General features: G+C 48.2%; 1 protein-coding gene across 4 annotated transcripts in view; it reads left to right on the top strand.

Moving 5' to 3' along the window:
- Positions 1-467: 467 nt before the first annotated feature.
- The window catches only part of PRRX1 (paired related homeobox 1), a 91,944-nt gene continuing 73,818 nt past the window's right edge, over positions 468-18,593 (top strand). The window contains exon 1 of one of the 4 annotated variants that reach the window (XM_036342820.1): positions 468-2,347. In XM_036342820.1, coding sequence (XP_036198713.1) covers positions 2,107-2,347 — 241 coding nt within the window. In that variant the 5' untranslated portion in view covers positions 468-2,106. The remainder of the gene's footprint in view (positions 2,348-18,593) is intronic. The other 3 variants (XM_036342819.1, XM_036342817.1, XM_036342818.1) reach the window with 3 other exon arrangements.

The raw sequence follows: 18,593 nt of genomic DNA, 5'->3' as shown, positions 1-18,593 counted from the left end.
TCCTCTGTCAAGTTAGGGCTCAGTAGACAGACGACAGAGCGTTATCTGTCAACTTAGGTGGGGCCCCCTCCCCTCCCCTCCCCTCCCCTCCCCTCCCCCAAGCCGCGAGGCACCCGGCCGGACCCTGCACAGCGCAGGAGCCTCCGCCGTGGAGCGCCCAGCCCGCTCCGCATCTGGGCAGCGCGACCCTCTCGGTATAGCGTCCCTGCCTGGGGAAGCGACCTTGGCCGCACCAACAAGGTTACGAAATTGGGCAGACTCGGGGGGGGGGGGGGGGCAAGGAGACGGGGAGCATGTGTGATAGACTCCTGGAGTCCTTTCCTCCAGCTAAATAAATATGTAAATTTCCTACCGCCCCGGCGGGGGTTGGGGTGGGAATTCTAGCGGCGCGGAGAGCCTCGAATCGATTCGGCGCCTTCAGATCGCCCCCAATCTGCCCTAGTCCGCGGAAGAGGCGCGGGAGAGTCCCATTATGATCGCTCCTGTGACTTTATTACATTGTTTCCTAGGCTGTCTCTGCAGGGCCGAACGCAGCCCTCCTATGCTTTGCTCTCTCCCGCGTTCCCTCTGAGGCGCTCCTCCATCCCCACCGCAAAAACTGTTAGAATAGCGGGAAACGTTTAAAAAAAAATTTTTTTTTAAAAGGCAGAGAGGAGAAAATTTGATTGAGATCGTTGTGGATTTTCTCCGACAAGTTTTCCTGCAGCTGTTATCAAAACATGCAAATGAGATTTTCCCCCAACAGGATCCTAAACGAATCCGGAGGAGTTAACGCGCCGAAGCAAAATAATCTTCCCGTTTGAAGTGACTGTGGGTTTCAGTTTGCCTGTTCTCCCTGTGATACTATTGCAGGGGAATGATAATTAGACCTTTACTTGAAAAAATCCAAAGGGGCTCGCTTGCTTTCGCTGCCCTCCCTCCTCCCTTCCCCCTCCCTCTCCCTCTCTCGCTCCCTCCCTCTCTCTTTCTCTCTTGCTCTGATGTTGGCAAAGGGGTTTTTCTTCATCAGACTGTTTTTTGGTCCGAGGGAAAAGGAGGAAGAAGGAGATTGTGATGGAGAAAGGGGGTCTGTAAATCGTCAGGCACCGCACAAAGGCTTTGCCACGTAATTACAGGCTCCTATTAAGTCGAGATCTGCCCTCCCAGGGGTCTCCAATTTTCTTGTATTCCCTACAAAGCGTCCTCTGCATGCCAGTTTGTGCCTTTTGAAGTGCCAGAGAGCTTCTTGATCCAACTGAGAAGGAAAAGGAGCTGGGCAAGAAGAGGGGGAGAGAGAGAGAGAAGAGAAAGGGGGGAAACCCACCACCACCCTCCTTCGGACTCCTGAAGCCCTTTTTTTTTCTTTCCTCCTCCTAACGAAAAGTAAAGTGAGAATCCTGCTCTCCAGTACATCTGCAAGACATCACCCTCTCCTCCTGAAACTCTAGTCACTCCTGAGAATCCACAGGAGTGCGGAGAGGGGGAACGCGCTTTCTTGAAGATGTTTTAAAGCTGGAACAAGCCTTCTTCTGTTGGTGCTTGAACTCTTGCCTGGGAATAACTTTTTTAACCTTAAAAAAAAAAAAACACCCACTTTGATTCTTCTCTCCCACCCCTTCTCCTCTCTTCTTGTGTTTGCCTAACTCCCCCGCCCTGCTGGCTTCCCCTCTCTCCTCTCCCCCTTACTATTATTTTTAGTGTGTGCGTGTGGACGCTTTTGGAGAGAGAGGTGGAAGGAATTCTTTTCTCCTGACTTGAACGCGGGGTGACTTTTGGACTTTACTTTTTGGTGTGGGTTATCTCTTTGGACCGCGCCGGACTTGGCCTCGGGAAGGCAGCCGAGGCTGTCAGAGCTGCTGTGGGAGAGCGCTCTGCTCTGCACCAGGGGTCCCCCGCCCTCTTTCCACTGTTTTTTTTTTTATTTTTTTTTTTTTCCTGTTTTTCCCCTCCTTCTCTCTCTCTCTCTCTCTCTCTCTCTCTCTCTCTCTCTCTCTCTCTCTCTCTCTCTCTCTCCTCTCTACTCCCCCTCTCTCTTCCCCACTCGGCTCCTCTCCCCCCTCGCGCCCACAGCGTTTGGTGTTGATTCGAGCGGGAAGAGGGGGGTGGGTGGGATCCGAGGGGGAGACCATGACCTCCAGCTACGGGCACGTTCTGGAGCGGCAACCGGCGCTGGGCGGCCGCTTGGACAGCCCGGGCAACCTCGACACCCTGCAGGCGAAAAAGAACTTCTCCGTCAGTCACCTGCTAGACCTGGAGGAGGCTGGGGACATGGTGGCGGCGCAGGCGGACGAGAGCGTGGGCGAGGCGGGCCGGAGCCTGCTGGAGTCGCCGGGGCTCACCAGCGGCAGCGACACCCCGCAGCAGGACAGTGAGTGCGGGGCGCCTGCCCCGGGGCGGCCGGGGTGTCCGGGACCGAGGGCGGGGGGCCGAGCTGGGCGGCCCAGGGGAGGAAGTCGGGGACCAGGCGAGGCGGTGGCAGTGGCCGGAGGAAGGGCCGGTCCCAGATGGGAAGCGGGATGAGAAGAGGAGGGCTCCTCCGCAGGCGTCGCCAGGGCAGACGGCTGGAGGGAGACCCCGAGGCCCTGCGGTCGGTCGGTCGGTCGGGGTCAGGGCACTGCGTGCGCGGAGTGTCGCTGAGGCCGCCTGCGCCGTCCCTGCGTCCCCGCGTCCCCGGCGAGCCAGGCGGCGCGATCTCCCCGCTGGCAGGCGGCAGGGCTGGGAAGGGGCTTAGAGGGGTGCAGACCCGGGGAGCCCGCCCTGTTGGGGAGGCAGCGGTTAAAGCCGCGGCGGGGAGGGCAGGAGGGCTTCTTGCAGCGGCGTGTGCGGGTGAGGGGGCAGCAGGGGCACAGGGAGCTGGACTCGGCGCCGCCGGTGGCACGAGGTGGTGGGCTCGGGAGGCCTGGGGTGCAGGGTGGGCTGCACTGGAGCCCGGACGGCCTCCTGAGCTGCCCTGGGCCCCCTCTACCTGCAAATGGGCGGGAGACCCTGGCAGAGTCAAACGCCTGATGACTCCTCTGGTGTGAAACCCAGCTCCTGCCCCGCAAGATCCCGCACGAGATGCGCGGGGCAAGCTGGGTTCCCGTGTGGAGCCCGGTGTCACTGTGGAGGAGTTCTCCCTATTGGCATCAAAACCTTCAGAAAACTCCAGCGCGGTCTCCCTTCCCCATCCTCCCGGACCGGTAGGAGCGCCCCCAGGAATGTCGCCGGTTGTTATTAACCAAGCCTTAAAGCGTGACTCCCAGTGTGTCCACACGTCCTGAGTCTATAACAGACCTGACACCTCGCTCATCCCATGTGACATGGGACTGGAGATTTCCTCCTTGAGGTCTGCAAGAGCCTAAACTTGGCTGGAAGTTTTAAAATGAGGCCGATCCCTTTCTGTGTCACTATTTGCCAACTGCTATTTTGCCGTCAAATTTGGAACTTGTGGAACCAGGCATTCTGTGACTTTCAAAAAACATAGCCAATGTCAGACTTTCAGAAAACAGACAAAGTAACCAGACCCAGAAACAGCTGGAAGCAAGGCCTGGGCAAAGCAGTGGGAGCCCCCAAGGGGGTAGAGCCGGCCACAGGAAGCCTGCCCTCGCACTCCAGGCGTGGGCTCCCCGCAGTGTATTTGAGCCCAAATGGAATTGGGACCTAGGTACTTGCAGAGGCAGAGGGCCATGGGGCGTCTGGCCTGGCCTGGCCTGTCCCCAGGGAAAGATGGCCAACTCTGAGGAATGAAGACCGGGTGTCCCCAAGGGCTAGACACAAAGGCAGGGGATTCCTCATCAGCGGGTACTGGTGCCGGGGACTGCTCTTGTTGCACACACAGGTAGCGTTAATTGTTTGTGTAGACACTTTTAGCTCCAAGAAAATGCACTGTGAAATGCGCTTTTTAAAGGTCTTACTAGGGAAAATTTAAACACACGAAGAACAGGGAGAACAGTCTTCCGCACGTCCATGTACCTACTGCCCAGCTTCAGCGATTCTGCCCGTTTCCCCATGGCTAATGCTCTGTTCCAAAAGTTATCACCATTCAGAGCCCAGGAGGCTGGACCCACAACAGAAAACAGACTGGTGAAGAAAGCGCTGCTTAGAAGAGGGTGGGGCGGGTGTGTCCAGCTCGAAGTGTGAGCAGAAGGCTTGAAAAGCAGGCCACAGCAAGCTCAGGGCCCAGGCCGGCAGCGGTGGGCACAGGGTGCTACAGAGCTAGGCTGGGCCAAGGAGGCTGCCTGGGAAGCGCCCTCAAGCCCAGGCGAAGGCTGTGCCTGAGGTGGAGGAAGGCGACCCTGGGACAGCTCCTGGGATCCAGGCCTCTCGCTGCCCAGATTTTGCTGCCCACATGGCATTTGCTGCGGGCATGAGGACCGGCAAAGAGCAGTGGGCTCAGTTGGGGACTGTGTATCGGAGGGAAAGGGATGAGAACTGTAGTAACCTGCCTGCTTGATAAGTGTGCACATCTCAGAGAATGGAGTAACAAGGCCCAGTGGGGAGTAGGCCCGCAAAGGAAACAGAGGGAGGTTCGGAGGCCAGCCAGGGAGAGGACGTTGAGGAAGGTCCATAGAGTTACGAAAGGAGGTCGCAGAAAGCAGAGCTGAGGTGATGGGGACAAGATCACCTTCACCTGGGGCTGGGAAAGTAGCTGGATACACACACACACACACATACACACACACACACACACACACACACACACACACACACACACACACGGCAGGCCTGGTTTCCCAGAGATGGCGAAAGGCCTATTCTAACCAACAGTTGTTGCTCTTAGAAATAAAGTTCCCTCGTCCTCCTGCCTCATCTCTGGAATGAAGGGTCTGGTAAGTTGGGCGATGGCAAGTGTCCAGGAGGACCCTTGCCCTCCGTTCTCAGCCTCCCTCAGGAGTTGCCCAGGAGGCTGTTGTGGGCTACCTGGCAGCCTGCACTGGCTGGGTCTCCAGTCGGCTGGAGACAGTGAATCAGAGACCAGGGGAGTCTCCAGGCAGAGGACTAGAGCTGGGCTCCGAGCCCGCCAGGGCCAGAGGCCTCACCGAGGGTCAGGTGCTTTTTGCAGCCTGCTGGGAGGCCACTGCAAAGTGGGGGACTGAAGATAAGCTCCTTCAGAGGGATGGGGAACCTCCCGAGACACCTTTTATTCTTCCGGCAACATGGAAACAGGTCCTCCCTAAATTTTCTTTAGGGCTGAAATGAGTAAAACAGACTCCATTTACGTTCGCAATTTTAGATCATTCATGTTGCAAAATGCTGAATTACAACCTGGGCCAGCCTTGGCAAAGAGCTGCTAAGTATCCTGTCCACAGTGAGGGCTTCTGCTGACCTCCTGCACACCCACCCCCTGAAATTCTGTTTCCCTGTTGGTTGAGATTCGCTCCCCTTTCTTTCCTCCACTACAGATTCTCCCAGCCTGTAAATTTCTAAAACTTCTAGGTTCCAATACCTGAAGGGTTTAAAGGAACGGTTCTTTAACACTGTCAGGAATGCAGTGGCGAGTGGGGGAGTGTGGAGTGTGAAGGCGGGGTGGTGTTAGATCAGGGGCGGCCAGGGAAAGGAAAGAGGAACAGGTCATAAAACAGGCAGACTACTCCTAGGAGGACTGTGCATCCCGCTGTCATTTCTTAATCCGAACTTCTGCAAACTCTTAAAAAAAAACACCCTGCCTTCCACGTTCCCAGCCTCTAAATTAGTGAAACCAGATTGTCCTAATAAGACCTTTTGTTGGAAACACATGTAGTCATAAAAAGGTAGACGGAAAGTCAATTAGACACGCGCGCGCACACGCACACACGCACAGGCCGGTGCTAAGTGTGCGCCGGACGCAGCTGGGGCCCGGCCAGGGCGGATGCAAATACAGCACAGAGGCCCGGGAAATTGATTTGTCACAAAGGGAGAGGTGTAAACGCGGCGCAGAGGAATCGCTCGCCCAATCCCTCCGCCACACACCGGGGGCCCACCTCCGCCAACTACTCCTCTCGAGATAAACTCCTAGGGGGGCTTGAACATTCCCCAGGCGCACTGCAGTTGGAATTGCATCAGAATATCAATTTCCCCCGGAGTCTCGGCGTTTACAGACTTTTGCGGTGCAAGAAGTTTTCTTATGGGGCACCGTCCTGGGACCTAGAGCCGGTGTGGCACTCTGAATTTGGGCCTCAATTATCTCCACTCAATGGGGAGTCAAGAAAATACATCGTCTTAAGGGTAGCCTGGGAAGAAAATTATCTATAGAGGAGGTAGTGAAATCCAGGATCCCGGGAAGGGAGGGTGACCCCAAAGTCCAAAGTCAAGTTCAGAGAAGAGGTGGTGAATCCTGTTTATCTTACACGCAGGGGCAGGGGCTGGATGGCCTCCGTCTCTTAAATTAATTTTGGGGAAACGGACAGTCTGGTGACTTGCACCGCTTTAGGGCCAAGCACCGCTTGGAGTTTGCAGTGTCGGGAAGGTGGGGCACAAAGTCCGAGGCGCCAGGCTGCCGATGCTCCCTGCTCCAGATCGCCCAACCCAAAGAAACAGTCACGGCCTCCACGTTCATTTCTCCGCTGAGGCCCTTCCAAGACTCTGGAGCGCCTCTCCCGCAGTCCAGGCGCCCGAAGCTCGCCCCGTGGCTCCGCGACCCCAGCCTTCCGGGCGCGCTCAGGTCAGAGCGCAGTGGCGTCAGGCGGGCAGCAGTAGGTCACAAGGGTCCCTGCAGTTTCTTCATCTTCCCAGGGCCTCATTTTCGATTTTACAACCCGAGCGAATAAATCATCTCCAAACCAACAAGGTACCACCCCCCACCCCACGCCACCCCACTCCACGCGAAACGCCCCCCAGCAACTTCAGAGACATCTCTTCCTACCCCACTGGCTCCGAGTTCCTAACGCCGCTCCTGCCAGCAGCCACCTCCCGGATGCTTTTTCACATTTAAATGGCATCAGTAGGTTTCCAACCAGGAGGACCTCCAAACTATTGGATTCATACTTTAAAAGACATTGTTTCTTTTACAAATTCCTCCCCCCCACCCCCTGCAGCAGGGAACCCCACCAAAAGTTGACACCCCAGCTCCGGGAAAATCTCCATCACAGAGGCCAGCGGGCGCCTCGGATACCGGGATGCTGCAAGTCTGCGCGAGGGTCCCCGCCTGCCTCCCGCTAGCACGGTTCGCAAAATACGTATTTCTTTTTTACCCTTTTGGAGAGGAGTCAGCAAAACCTTTAGGCGGTACAATTTTAAGAAAGGAAGGAGACAAGGCTTGCGTTCTGCTTTTTTCTTTTCTTTCTTCTTTCTTTCTTTCTTTTTCTTTTCTTTTTCTTTTTTTGCAAGGAGTAGAAGAGTGTTTTGGGAAAGAATCTCCCCGGAAGAAAAAGTGAAACAGGGGGGCCAGCATTCTCCAAGTGATTCCTAAATCCACATAACAGGATCCTCGGAGTATTCCTCTGAGCCAGAGAGCAGGCATTCACAGGAACTATTTCATAAGGGGACAACTCCTTGCGGCCTTTTGGTATCCACTCACCTGAGCGCACACGCTGTCCTTGCAATCACTGGGCTCTCTGTCGAGAATTCTGCGGTTTAATTTGATGCAGGGGCCCGAATCCCACCGCGTAGATGTCCTTTAATCTCCCTTTTCAATAATACTAAGAGGATGCATTCGACAGCATTATTAGAATTTGGATTCTTGTAAAATCGAATCGCTCAGTGAGCAAGCTAACAACACCCAATTAAAAACCAACCGCCTCAAACAGCAAGAATAATATCCACAAAGTGCCACGGCCTCCTTTTCTCTACATAGGCTGTTTCTTATTAAACCAATCAATACGGAGATGCATTGAGGAGACATCTGAGGAGGGACAGTCATCGTGTTGGTGGGGGCGGGGGGCGGTCAGCGTTTGTTTTCCATGTGTAGAAGTCTTTGAGTAAGAAGTCTCCACAATGGTCTTAATATTAGTCGATCCTTGGTGTCATTTGTCTAATCTCGGAAGGCAGCCCCGCGGAAGTAATCTTACAGAGAATGGCGGGCTATCTATCGACTTTAGGTTTAAGACTTAAAAAATCACCACGACTCACTTGTCCTGGAACCACTTTTCTTGATGAAAAAGATATCTGGGAAGCTGATTACAGGGACGATGGCCACTCCGTGGGGACGGGAGGGGAACAACACACAAAGGGTGGTCGGCGAAGGAAATTTTATGAAAGAAAAGAAAGAAAACATGTCAGAACAAATCAATCACACACACACGTGACTTCTCAGAAGAGTCTGCGGACACTCAGACTCTGAAGGATTCTGTTGTTCCTGAAGTTCTCACATATAGGACTCCTTAAAGGTCTTAGTTATGCCCAAAATGCAGCCCTGGCTACGGGATGCCCTGACCCCTTTTCTACACCAAGTAACGAGGGGGCTGTAATTCCCAAGAACCGTGGGACTTATTTTTTACCAACAGTGATTTCCCCAGACTCAGCTCCAAATGAGAAATAAATTTGTAAAAATGTGTATTCATTCGAATCCGAGTTATGAGAAAGGGCAAGGACAGGTTTGCTGGTTCCTATTGTGTCTCCTTTCCTGGAGTTGTTTGTGAGTGGTTGAAAATTTTCTTAAGGGCTGGCAGCACGGGGAGATTACATGGCAATTTCTAGGCGGGAATAGATATCTCTGGGGCCTGAACAGCAGGCATCTTTGAATCTTACCTTTTGGGGAGTGGGAGTGGGAGTGGGAAGGGAGTAAAATAGGGTGAGGGGAAATTAATTAACTTAGTGAATTTAACTTTTAAAACAGCCCATAATATCTTAGATTTTAATGATCTTCATGATGGGCAGGAAAAGATGCAAGCACACCTAGCCCACCTCTGCCCTTGGCCTCCCAGTTCCAAGGGCACTGGGGCATAGCTTTGGGTGGGTGGGATGGCCAGGCACGCCTCTCCTTGCCTTCTCCCACCTAAAGGGGGCGAATTTCTCCCAGGCCAGGCTGGGACCTACCCTACCTTCAAAAGCCCTTGGCCTCCTGCAGGGAAGAGAGGCATGCTGGAAGACCCCTCTACACAAGAAGCTAATGATGGGAAATATCAATATCGTGAAGACACTCCAGCATAAATAGAAGCTACAGAGACATGGAGATAGCTGGCAGGCAGTCTGCCTTTCTCTTTGGAATGAGGGTGTCAGGATTCCAGGGTGAGCTGGAAGGGGCAGGAGGGGAGTGCAGTAGACCACTTGGGTTTGTTGGGTGCTAGGCCTGGTGCCTGGGTTCCCTGGGGAAGGAGAGGGTTTGTCCCTGAGGAGGGAGGTAGACATTTGTGCCTACGAACTCCCAGTATTTAAAGAAAGTGGGACAGATTTGAGAGATGGAGAGTTGCAGTATTAAGTGAGGTGCTGCCACACTTCCACAGAAACCCTCACAGTACCAGGAATCTCAGATAAGGCAGAACACCAGCCGCCCTAGAGATGAACCCTGGGGTTAGGGTAACCCTCTTTCCCTCAAAGGAAGAACAATAGGCTGCCTCAAGTCTTGGGTGTGACAGGTGGGATGTACCAAACCCATCTGCAAATCCCAAATCTTACTCTTGGCCTCCACTGATCCTCCCTTTTGGGGAAAGAGTTTCAAAAGTTCCAAAGGACATAAGAGACTAAAATTCTTAATCCCTCTCTGTAAATCTTGAAACGTTCTACTTCTCTTCTTACCACTCCTTGACATGGGAGGCCAACAAGACAAAGCATCGCTGGGAGCTGCAAAGCGGCAGGATGAAAATTTTGTCTTCTTAGTGTAGGTGGTGGTTACTACATACCTCCCAAGATAATCTGAGCTTGCGTGCTCACTAGAAACAGAAGCACAAGGCCAGGACGGTAAAGGAAATTGCCTTCCCACAAACATTTGTCTGGGAGTAAAAACACTCACCCCAGTCACTTAATTTCTCATCATTAGTCATGTCATTATATTTTAGAGGACGCACAGTGCTGGAAGGTGGTGTAGTTATAAATAAGCATAAAAACAGACGGGCACTCTCCCAGTACTCTAAATACATATGGGGAGGCCAAATGTTTTCAAAGGGGATTCAGATATACAACTTCAAGGCTAAGGGGCCCAAGTCAATCAAAGTTGGAGCCAGGATATGCTAAGTTTAATCAGCTTGACTATGGGCAAAGTGAAAGGCCTAGCCAGCATTTCAGATGTACAGAGAGAACCACATTTTCTCAAGTTTCCATTATATTTGCCCACACAAATTCCTGCTAGTCTGCAAAGGGTTTGGTAGCATTGGGTAGGACCTGGCAGGTGGTAGGGGACTCGGTGCCCAAGCCTCCTGTCCTTGTCTACTGTCCTCTTCTTTGCATTTTCTGTGCCCCAATTGGTTGTCCAAGACCTCTTTGTTGCAGAGAAATTGGTGCCTGGAGGCCACAGAATCCCCCTAAAGACTGTTTTTGCAGAGTCCTCAGAAAAGGAGACAGCTGTTGAGCTCAATGACATGTCATGTATCAGGTCTTTTCATGTACTTTTCTGCTCTGGTAATTTATTTTACAATAGCCTGGTTAGCAACTTCTTGGGAATTGAGGTTTGGGGACTTGAGTTCAATTTGTTTTCCAGGTAACACACAAATATATGAAGTGGAAAGTACCAAAGGAAATAGGTGTTAAATCAAAACCTTTATATCTGGGCATTGACATATATATCACCATTAATCCAGATTGGGAGGGGGCATTAAATAACTAGGTACATTGTGGCTTTTCTTTCCATTTTTACCAGTGCTATTTCCCTAAATCCTTGTCTGAATTACAGCGGTCATATATCGTTTGGACAGCAGTCAACCTGTTGTCTGTGCTCCACACATGCTCACCTAGTGATAGAATGACCCCCTTTCCAATCTGGCCTAAGTTCTAGGCCTTCTTTCCTCCCCTATCCCCTCCATACCCTTTGCCTCCTTGAGGCCGCCCATTTCAATAACCATCCCTATATTGACGACTCCCAGGTTATAGCTTCATGGTCCCCTTAGAATTACAGATTCATAGAGCAGCTACCTACCTAGGGGACATTTCCATTTAAACATAAAAGTGCTTAGGCCTCAAAAACAAGAAAACATGACACCAAACGAGCTCCCTTTCCCCAATCTGATCCTCTTATAGCTTTCCCCATCTTCCTGCACCACATCATGTGGGCACAAAACTTAGAAATTTCATTCTTGGCTCCTTCCTTTACACCTCGGTCCAAGCAATCCCCTGACCCCAAGTTTACTTTCTGAAATCACTTGAATCCATCTTCTTTCCAAGCCTCCACGATAGCTCACCTGCACTGCTGTACCAGCCTCCTAACTCCCTGCATCCATGCTAGTCCTCCTCTGTGTGCAGGTGGCAAACTGAGCAGATATAATAGGTCCTCAAAGAATATTTGCTGAATGAATGGATGCTCAATGATGGTGTGCTCTTTTGCATACTCTTAAAAATCCATGGGTCTCCCCTTCTATAGAACTCACAACTGCTTTCATTCTTTTCTACGGCAAGACCAAATTATTTGTCCTGTTGTGTGTTTTTTTTAAATCACCCTTTATGTTTCCATCCCTGCCCTAGTAACCTGTCCATCACACATGTGCAGATCTGACTATTTCCCCATTTGCCCCAATATGCTCTTGAGGCTCTAGTCTCCTTTCTGCTTCTCTGACTTCTGATATGAAATGGCCGGCTCCTTGCCCCTTTTTCAAATTTACCTCTGAGACTTGTTCCCAACACACTTCTGTGTGACACCCTCCTTGACTACTTCATCTCAGACCCAGCAAACTCCTTTCTCGGTGCTTTCTGTAGAAATATTCAACACCTCAACAAATATTGCTTAGTTATTTTCTAAATATTTATGATTATGAATTTATCTTGAGAAATTCTTAAGGTTAGAGACTTTTATTTGGGGGGGGGGGGAGCATGTTCCACAGTGCATATAGCAAAGCTGCAGTCAGCAAATAAATAGAGAATTTTTGGGTATAGTCTGGTTGTGCTGTTTTTGCAATCTCGATCTGCAAGTAATTTTTCGAATATAAAAGTAATATCCAAGTGCAATACTACTCATTTTAGGAATTGTATTATTTCACATTTAAAAGTTTAAGTAGGAAAATAATGCCATCTGTATTTCAACTGTGGGAGACACAGTTAATAGTTTGGTGCTAAAATATTTCCTTTTGATTTTTACCAATTTTTCTTATTAACACTCTCGATTCCTGATTTTTCTTTAATTGATGGGGGGAATTTTTAATCCCATTTTCAAAGGTTGTGTTTCCCCCAAATTAAGAAAATACTCAAACATGTAATGGCATGTGTTTTCTCTGTTCCTGGTAGAATGATGATCAGGTAGGACAGGAACAGATGCCAGGAGGCAGAAGTACGCTTTCACAGAGGAAGGAGCATTTATAAAAATCAAAGACAATGCATTTATCTAGATACGAAAGTCTATAGTACCCTAGCCTTTAGGTAACATGATAATTATGGAGAAAATATAATTTGTTATTAGTTGAGGTTAAAACATCTGCCTGATGAATGCAAATATTTTCTTTAGGGAAGAGTATTAACAAGTGGCATGAAATCATGTAGAAAGAAATTTTAAATGATGAATTAGATGTTGTAATAATTCATCTTCCTCCTCATGAGAAAGGGGGAACAGAGAGCGTAATCATCATTTTTGAGGATTAAAAAACCACACTTGCCTAATCAAAATTCCTGCTGGTCCCCTCACTGTCTGTTTCTAAGGGAAGGAAAAAGAACCACCCAGTGAGCTCTTTGCCTGTACCCAGATGTGCCGTTCAGCGCTCTAATCCTCAAGTTCGAGGAAAGACCACGGGGTGAATCCTCAACACATTTTAGAAATAAAACGTAATTTAGTTCATTAATCACAAAAGCTGAAATCTGCAGTTTTGCTAGACACATTTTAAAGGCTGACTCCCTTCTGACGAGAGAAAGAATTATCTCCCTTCGAGTTTGACTGCTCCGCGTCTGTTCTCAGCGTCCCTCGGGGAAGGAGATTTTCCCGGGTTTGGTTATTTTAACTCACAATATATGAGTGCTATTTACATGTATGTCTTCTTTTCCTTTTTCTTCATTCCAACATTCTTCTTTCCCAAGGCGGTGAGAATATCTGTTGTCTGTGCTGTTTGAGGGGGAGGGGTGTTTTTGTTTTTGTTTTGTTTTGGAGATTCCGGGATACCTTGAACAGCCAGGAAATCCCAGCGGTGTTTGGGGTAGGCCTTTAAGGACAATCATTTTAGCTGAATTCATATGCTCACTGCTGGTTTCTTTAATTCTCTCCCCTGATTTGTTTTAATAAATTGATGCATTACTTTGTCTGAAAGGGTTAATAATTATAACAGGAAAGACAAAGTGAGATTAAATATGAAATTGCTTCACACACTCGAAGGACATCTACAGATGCAATTACATTTTAAAAGGCCAATTCTAAGAAGCAGGCAGAGATGGCACGATTCTTGACAGATAAGAAGTCTGTGGCCGATAGGTGACTTGCATCTTTCTCTCCTGACCCCACTGTAACTCTTTTCATTATATCCCACCATCTTGGACGTCAGCTCAATTCTGTGAGATGCCTTATAGTCCAGTGAAACAATTCAGAGTTAAGAAGAGGGAGACCAGCCTGTCACTTCACAACACATGGCCGTGCTACACAATCTCTTTTTATGCCTCTCGCTCATATTGTTGGTTACAAAGTGGGCATGTCACTGCTCTGTCTAGCTTCCTCATGGGCATGGAGGAGGCCAAAAAGATAGTGCATCTGTGAAAATATGTGAGAAATAAAGGACTGAATTTGTGTATGTTATTCTACCATAGGAACCAAATGAAGATTTTTCTAAACTATGTTATCATATAAAGATCAAAACCCAAGAATACAATTTAATAAATATATACCCAGACCTCAAAAGGCAAGAATTTTTAGATTTAAGGACATCAGGATTTTCAAAGCCCTGCACTTTCTATTCAGAGAATCCTGTGTGAATTTATGGTTGCACAATACACAGTAGACCCCCTTATCTACTGTTTCACTTTTTAGTTTCAGTTCACCATGGTCAACTGTGGTCCAAAAATGTTAAATGGAAAATTCCAGAAATAAACGATTCTCATATATTTTAAATCGCATGCCATTCTGAGTAGTGGGGTGACATCTCACTGGTTGTGCTCTGTGCCCCTGGGACATGATCATCCCTTTATCCAGCATCCATTCACACTGTTGATGTTACTATTAGTCATCTAGCAGCTTTCCAAGTGGTCAGATCCACTGCCTTGGTATTGCAGCACTTGTGTTCAAGTCTCCCTTATTTTACTTACTAATGGCCCACAAGCACAGGAGTAGTGATGCTGGCTATTTGGATATGCCAACCAGAAGCTAGGAAGTGCTTCCTTTAAGTGAAAAGGAATGTATGTGTAGGGGAAAACATAGTTTATATAGGGCTCAGAACTATCCATGGTTTCAGGCATTCACTGAGGGTCTTGGGACATATCCCCATGTGGATAAGGAGGCGGGGATACTGTACTTGCTGGTTGACTTTGTTTGGAATAATGAGATAATGTAAACAAAGACCTCAGTACTCTACTTTTCCTCCCATTGAAGGCATCAGCTAGATGCTTTCCCCTTTCCTGCCCCCACTGCCACAGACCCTCTGACAAGAATCAGTTATTCCAGGCTCAGATATATATTCAATGTGGTTTCCCAACCAATGTTTAATGCCACTTAATGTCACTAAAATTGGAAATATTCCCCTACTCCAAAAGTCACACTCTGATAGCATGTCACCCACTGAGTGACTCAGTAGACATCCATTTTTGATCTACAGTTAGAAACTGATGCCTTGTGATTTTTTTGTGACACTCATAAGGCCACACAGATGTGCCCGGCAGAGCCAGGAGTCTGGCCCAGGAGTTCCTGGCTACGGTCCTCTCTTTCAGGTCTCCCTTCCCCTCTTGAGCATGAAAGTGATGCACATCTTTTTAAACTTTGAGATGGCACCAACCTTTCATATTTCCATTTGCTTCACCCATCACCATGGACTTCGTAGTGATTGGAGATAAATGCCCTCCCCCAATTTAGTCACTGAATTTAATGGAGGATATATGGCCTGTGCTTAGGACACCAGGTGTCAAGACTTCTTATCCCACACCTACCACAGCCAGCAAGTTTCCAGGAGACCAACCATGTTCAATTTCCTCCGTAAGTAGAATGTCTCTAACATAGCACTGTCTCACCACTCCTCTGAGATTTTTGTGTGGTTTACTTAAATTTCTGTACATGAATAATACTCACCATGTTAACTGTGATTATACATAAAGTTGCCATTGTTTTGCCAACTTAGATTTCCTAACCAGTTGAGTAAGATAAACATTCTGTCCTCAGTCTGACATGTGACCTGCTTTCATATGGATGGCTTTGAAATTTGATAAACCTGGGAGACATACAGACTGCATTTCTATATCATGAAGCATCTAGGACTCTTTATTATTATTTTGTCAAGCAATTAACAATGAAATCTCCCTGGTGTTCTTCGGTAGCACGTCAGCATGCCTAACACTTGTGGTTCATGTGAAGGAAATGGATCACCATGGGTGGAGCAGTTAGACGCCGGTTTATTGCACAACCAGTGTGCCTGTGTCTAGAGAAGCAGTTTACCATGTGTTTTATGTGCCTTATGCAAGAGAAAGTCAGGTTGTCTCTTAAACATGACCAGTGGATATTAGAAACCAGGAGCACAGCTCTGTTGGGAAGATGAATTCTGACGTATGGGAAAGCGTATGCTTGCTAAAAATGCTGTCTGTGTTTTAGGGGATTCTGTAGAGCAAGGGTCCTCAAACTACGGCCCGCGGGCCACATGCGGCCCTCCAAAAACATTTATCCAGCCCGCGGGGTGTTTTTGCCGCCGCTGCCTGTTGCTTAGCAGCCGACTAGTTTTTTTTTAAACTATAGTCCGGCCCTCCAACGGTCTGAGGGACAGTGAACTGGCCCCCTGTTTAAAAAGTTTGAGGGCTGAAACCGGTTTGGCTCAGTGGATAGAGCGTCGGCCTGCGGACTGAGGGGTCCCAGGTTCGATTCCGGTCAAGGGCATGTACCTGGGTTGCGGGCATATCCCCAGTGGGAGATGTGCAGGAGGCAGCTGATCGATGTTTCTCTCTCATCAATGTTTCTAACTCTCTATCTCTCTCCCTTCCTCTCTGTAGAAAATCAATAAAATATATTTAAAAAAAAAAAAGTTTGAGGACCCCTGCTGAAGAGGGGTTCTAAATTGGGGGTATAGACTCTTCATGAGAGAGCATGGAGTCCTTCCTCATCTAGGAAAACGTTCCCTTGACCTTTATTGCCTTCATTTCTTTCTATGTCTCTCCTACATGTGGTTCATTTCTAACTATTGAGAAACAATGGATAAAAGAAATGACAGATAAGCTGACTCTTTCTCTGATGTGCCTACAATCTGATCTTATATATCTTAAAGTGTGATGCCTAGTTCCCCTGCAGATTCCAGGGCCCGGCCCATACCCAGTGAATCGGAATCTCCTAAACCACGTGCATTTAAAATATCCCAGATGATTTTTATATATTGAAAAGTTTGAAAACATTCTCTTCGACCATGTTCTCACATAGTAATTGGTACGGAAGGATGTATTTCCTCATGCCCTCCACTGTGCCTCCTGCGGTCCATTGTCAACCCCTGCAAGTGTTCGTCTTTTCTCTTCCACCAGATACATAAGGTTGCAAAGACAAGGGCAAAGAGGCAGACATTTGATACTTCAGAGCACTGATCCTGGTGCTTTTAATATTGCACTTACTAGGTGCTGGGCCCTGTTTTAAGTTTTTCACATAAAACAAAGAAAAGAGGATGGAGGCAATGATTGGGGACTGTAAAAACCCTATGGCTAATTTTAGGTAATCATTATCTCAGCCCTTATTCTAGAAGAAAAAGCACGCATCAACATCAACGAAAGGGCAATCATCACACAGGTACGAATATTTGCAATTGACCTTTAGTTTTAAGTAAGCTTTCAGATGAAAGTGCGCCATATTTAGGAAGTTAAAGTTCAGTATTTGGTGTCGTCTTTTTTAACAGAGTCCTTCCTTCCTTTCTGATGGCTGATAAAGCATTTTTTCTTATATGTCCACAATTTGGTTGATTTCTCTCCTATGTGGTCTGAGAAAGCCACGTTTTCATTCCCTCCCTGTTCAGACACTGACTATGGGAAGGTTGTATTTGAAACCTCAACCTAACCTTTCCAAGTTGGCCATGTTTAAAGGCACATTTATTCCATGAGAGGGGTACTAGGCTTGGCTCACACTAACGTTCCACCGAAAATATCTCCTTTTAAGGTATGTTCCAGGGTTTTTGTCCTAAATGGATTTTCTATTAAATATCAGGCTTTGGTGTGTGTTTCTTTGAATGAAGTACATGCAATTCCTAGATTGCTGTCCAAAGAGTGCGTGGGTCTCTTCAATGACAGACTATGTAACTAATTAGAATGGAACTTCATTTAAGGAAGCAGGGAGATGGTGATTTTGGACAGCCCTGAGGGGGAGAGTGAGAAAGGAGGGCCCTCGCAGAGATGAGAGGCACCAAACCCATGGGGAAAGGCTGCCCTGGGGCCACGTCTGTGGCAGAGACCACTGCGAAGTTACAGGCCTCCAGGTCCTCCTGGGGTCCTTATGTGACATGATCTTTGCTTGGGTGGTTTATGACATCATGGGAACCCCCTTGGTGGAATTACAACTTCAAAATTCCCAGCTATCTGTTGTTTATTTTGTATTTCATCATTTGTGGAGCAAACTGGCAGCGTACCCAGGGGAGCTTTGTGGGTTATGCTCCCGCAAATCCTGTTGTTGCAAAATTGAGTACATCAGAAGTAATTCACCAAGTGTCATAACATCCCTGCAGATGCTGGCCTTGGTGGTTGGTGATGGTGGGGCAACAGTTATCAAAGACAGCAGGGCTTCCTAGTTGTAATACAGTGTTCTGAGTACTAAGCATAATGCTTCCATAGAAAGATCATTCCCCATGTGGTTTTGGCTTCTGTAATGTGCCTGTGAACGTGTGGTTCTATTCCTGTTAACCCAGAAGAATGCCTAAATTATATCAGATAACAAAGAAGGTTTCTGGGTTAGCAAAGGGAACCGATATTGGTTTCTATGTATTTTTTTTGTGTTTGGCCCTGAAGCTCAGAGATGACCCTACTTATCTAGTGCCCTTGGGTCTTTCAATGGGGAAAGAGCAAAAGAAAGAAATTCCGATGTATGGAGCACCTGTTCTGACCAGGTACTGTGCTGGGTGATTTATACTACCTACGTTCTTTAAATGTTCACGGTAATGCTCAGTGGTGGGTACTATGCCCCTGCCCCATTTACAAATTGGGCTTTGAGATTCAGAGGAGGCTTAGCAACTTGCCTGAAGCCTCAAAGTTATTCCTGACAAAACTAGAAGTTGTCTTCACTACGCTGTTACCCCATATTCCATTATCCTCTCATTTAACCTCTAGTGGCTAGAAAATTGGAAAGAGGTGATTGAGTTAAATGGCCTTTCTGTGATGCTTATTCCGTGGAACATGGAACTCCTGCAACTGTAGTATTGGGATTGCAAATGAAAAGAATGCAAATAATCCTTCAGAAAATTATACCTTTGCCAAGAAAAGCCCTGATGGCACTGGGTACTTCAGTG

This window comes from Myotis myotis, unplaced genomic scaffold, assembly GCF_014108235.1.
Source record: "Myotis myotis isolate mMyoMyo1 unplaced genomic scaffold, mMyoMyo1.p scaffold_m19_p_18, whole genome shotgun sequence".
In the NCBI taxonomy this organism is placed as follows: domain Eukaryota; kingdom Metazoa; phylum Chordata; class Mammalia; order Chiroptera; family Vespertilionidae; genus Myotis; species Myotis myotis.
This window is presented reverse-complemented; position numbering and strand designations above follow the sequence as displayed.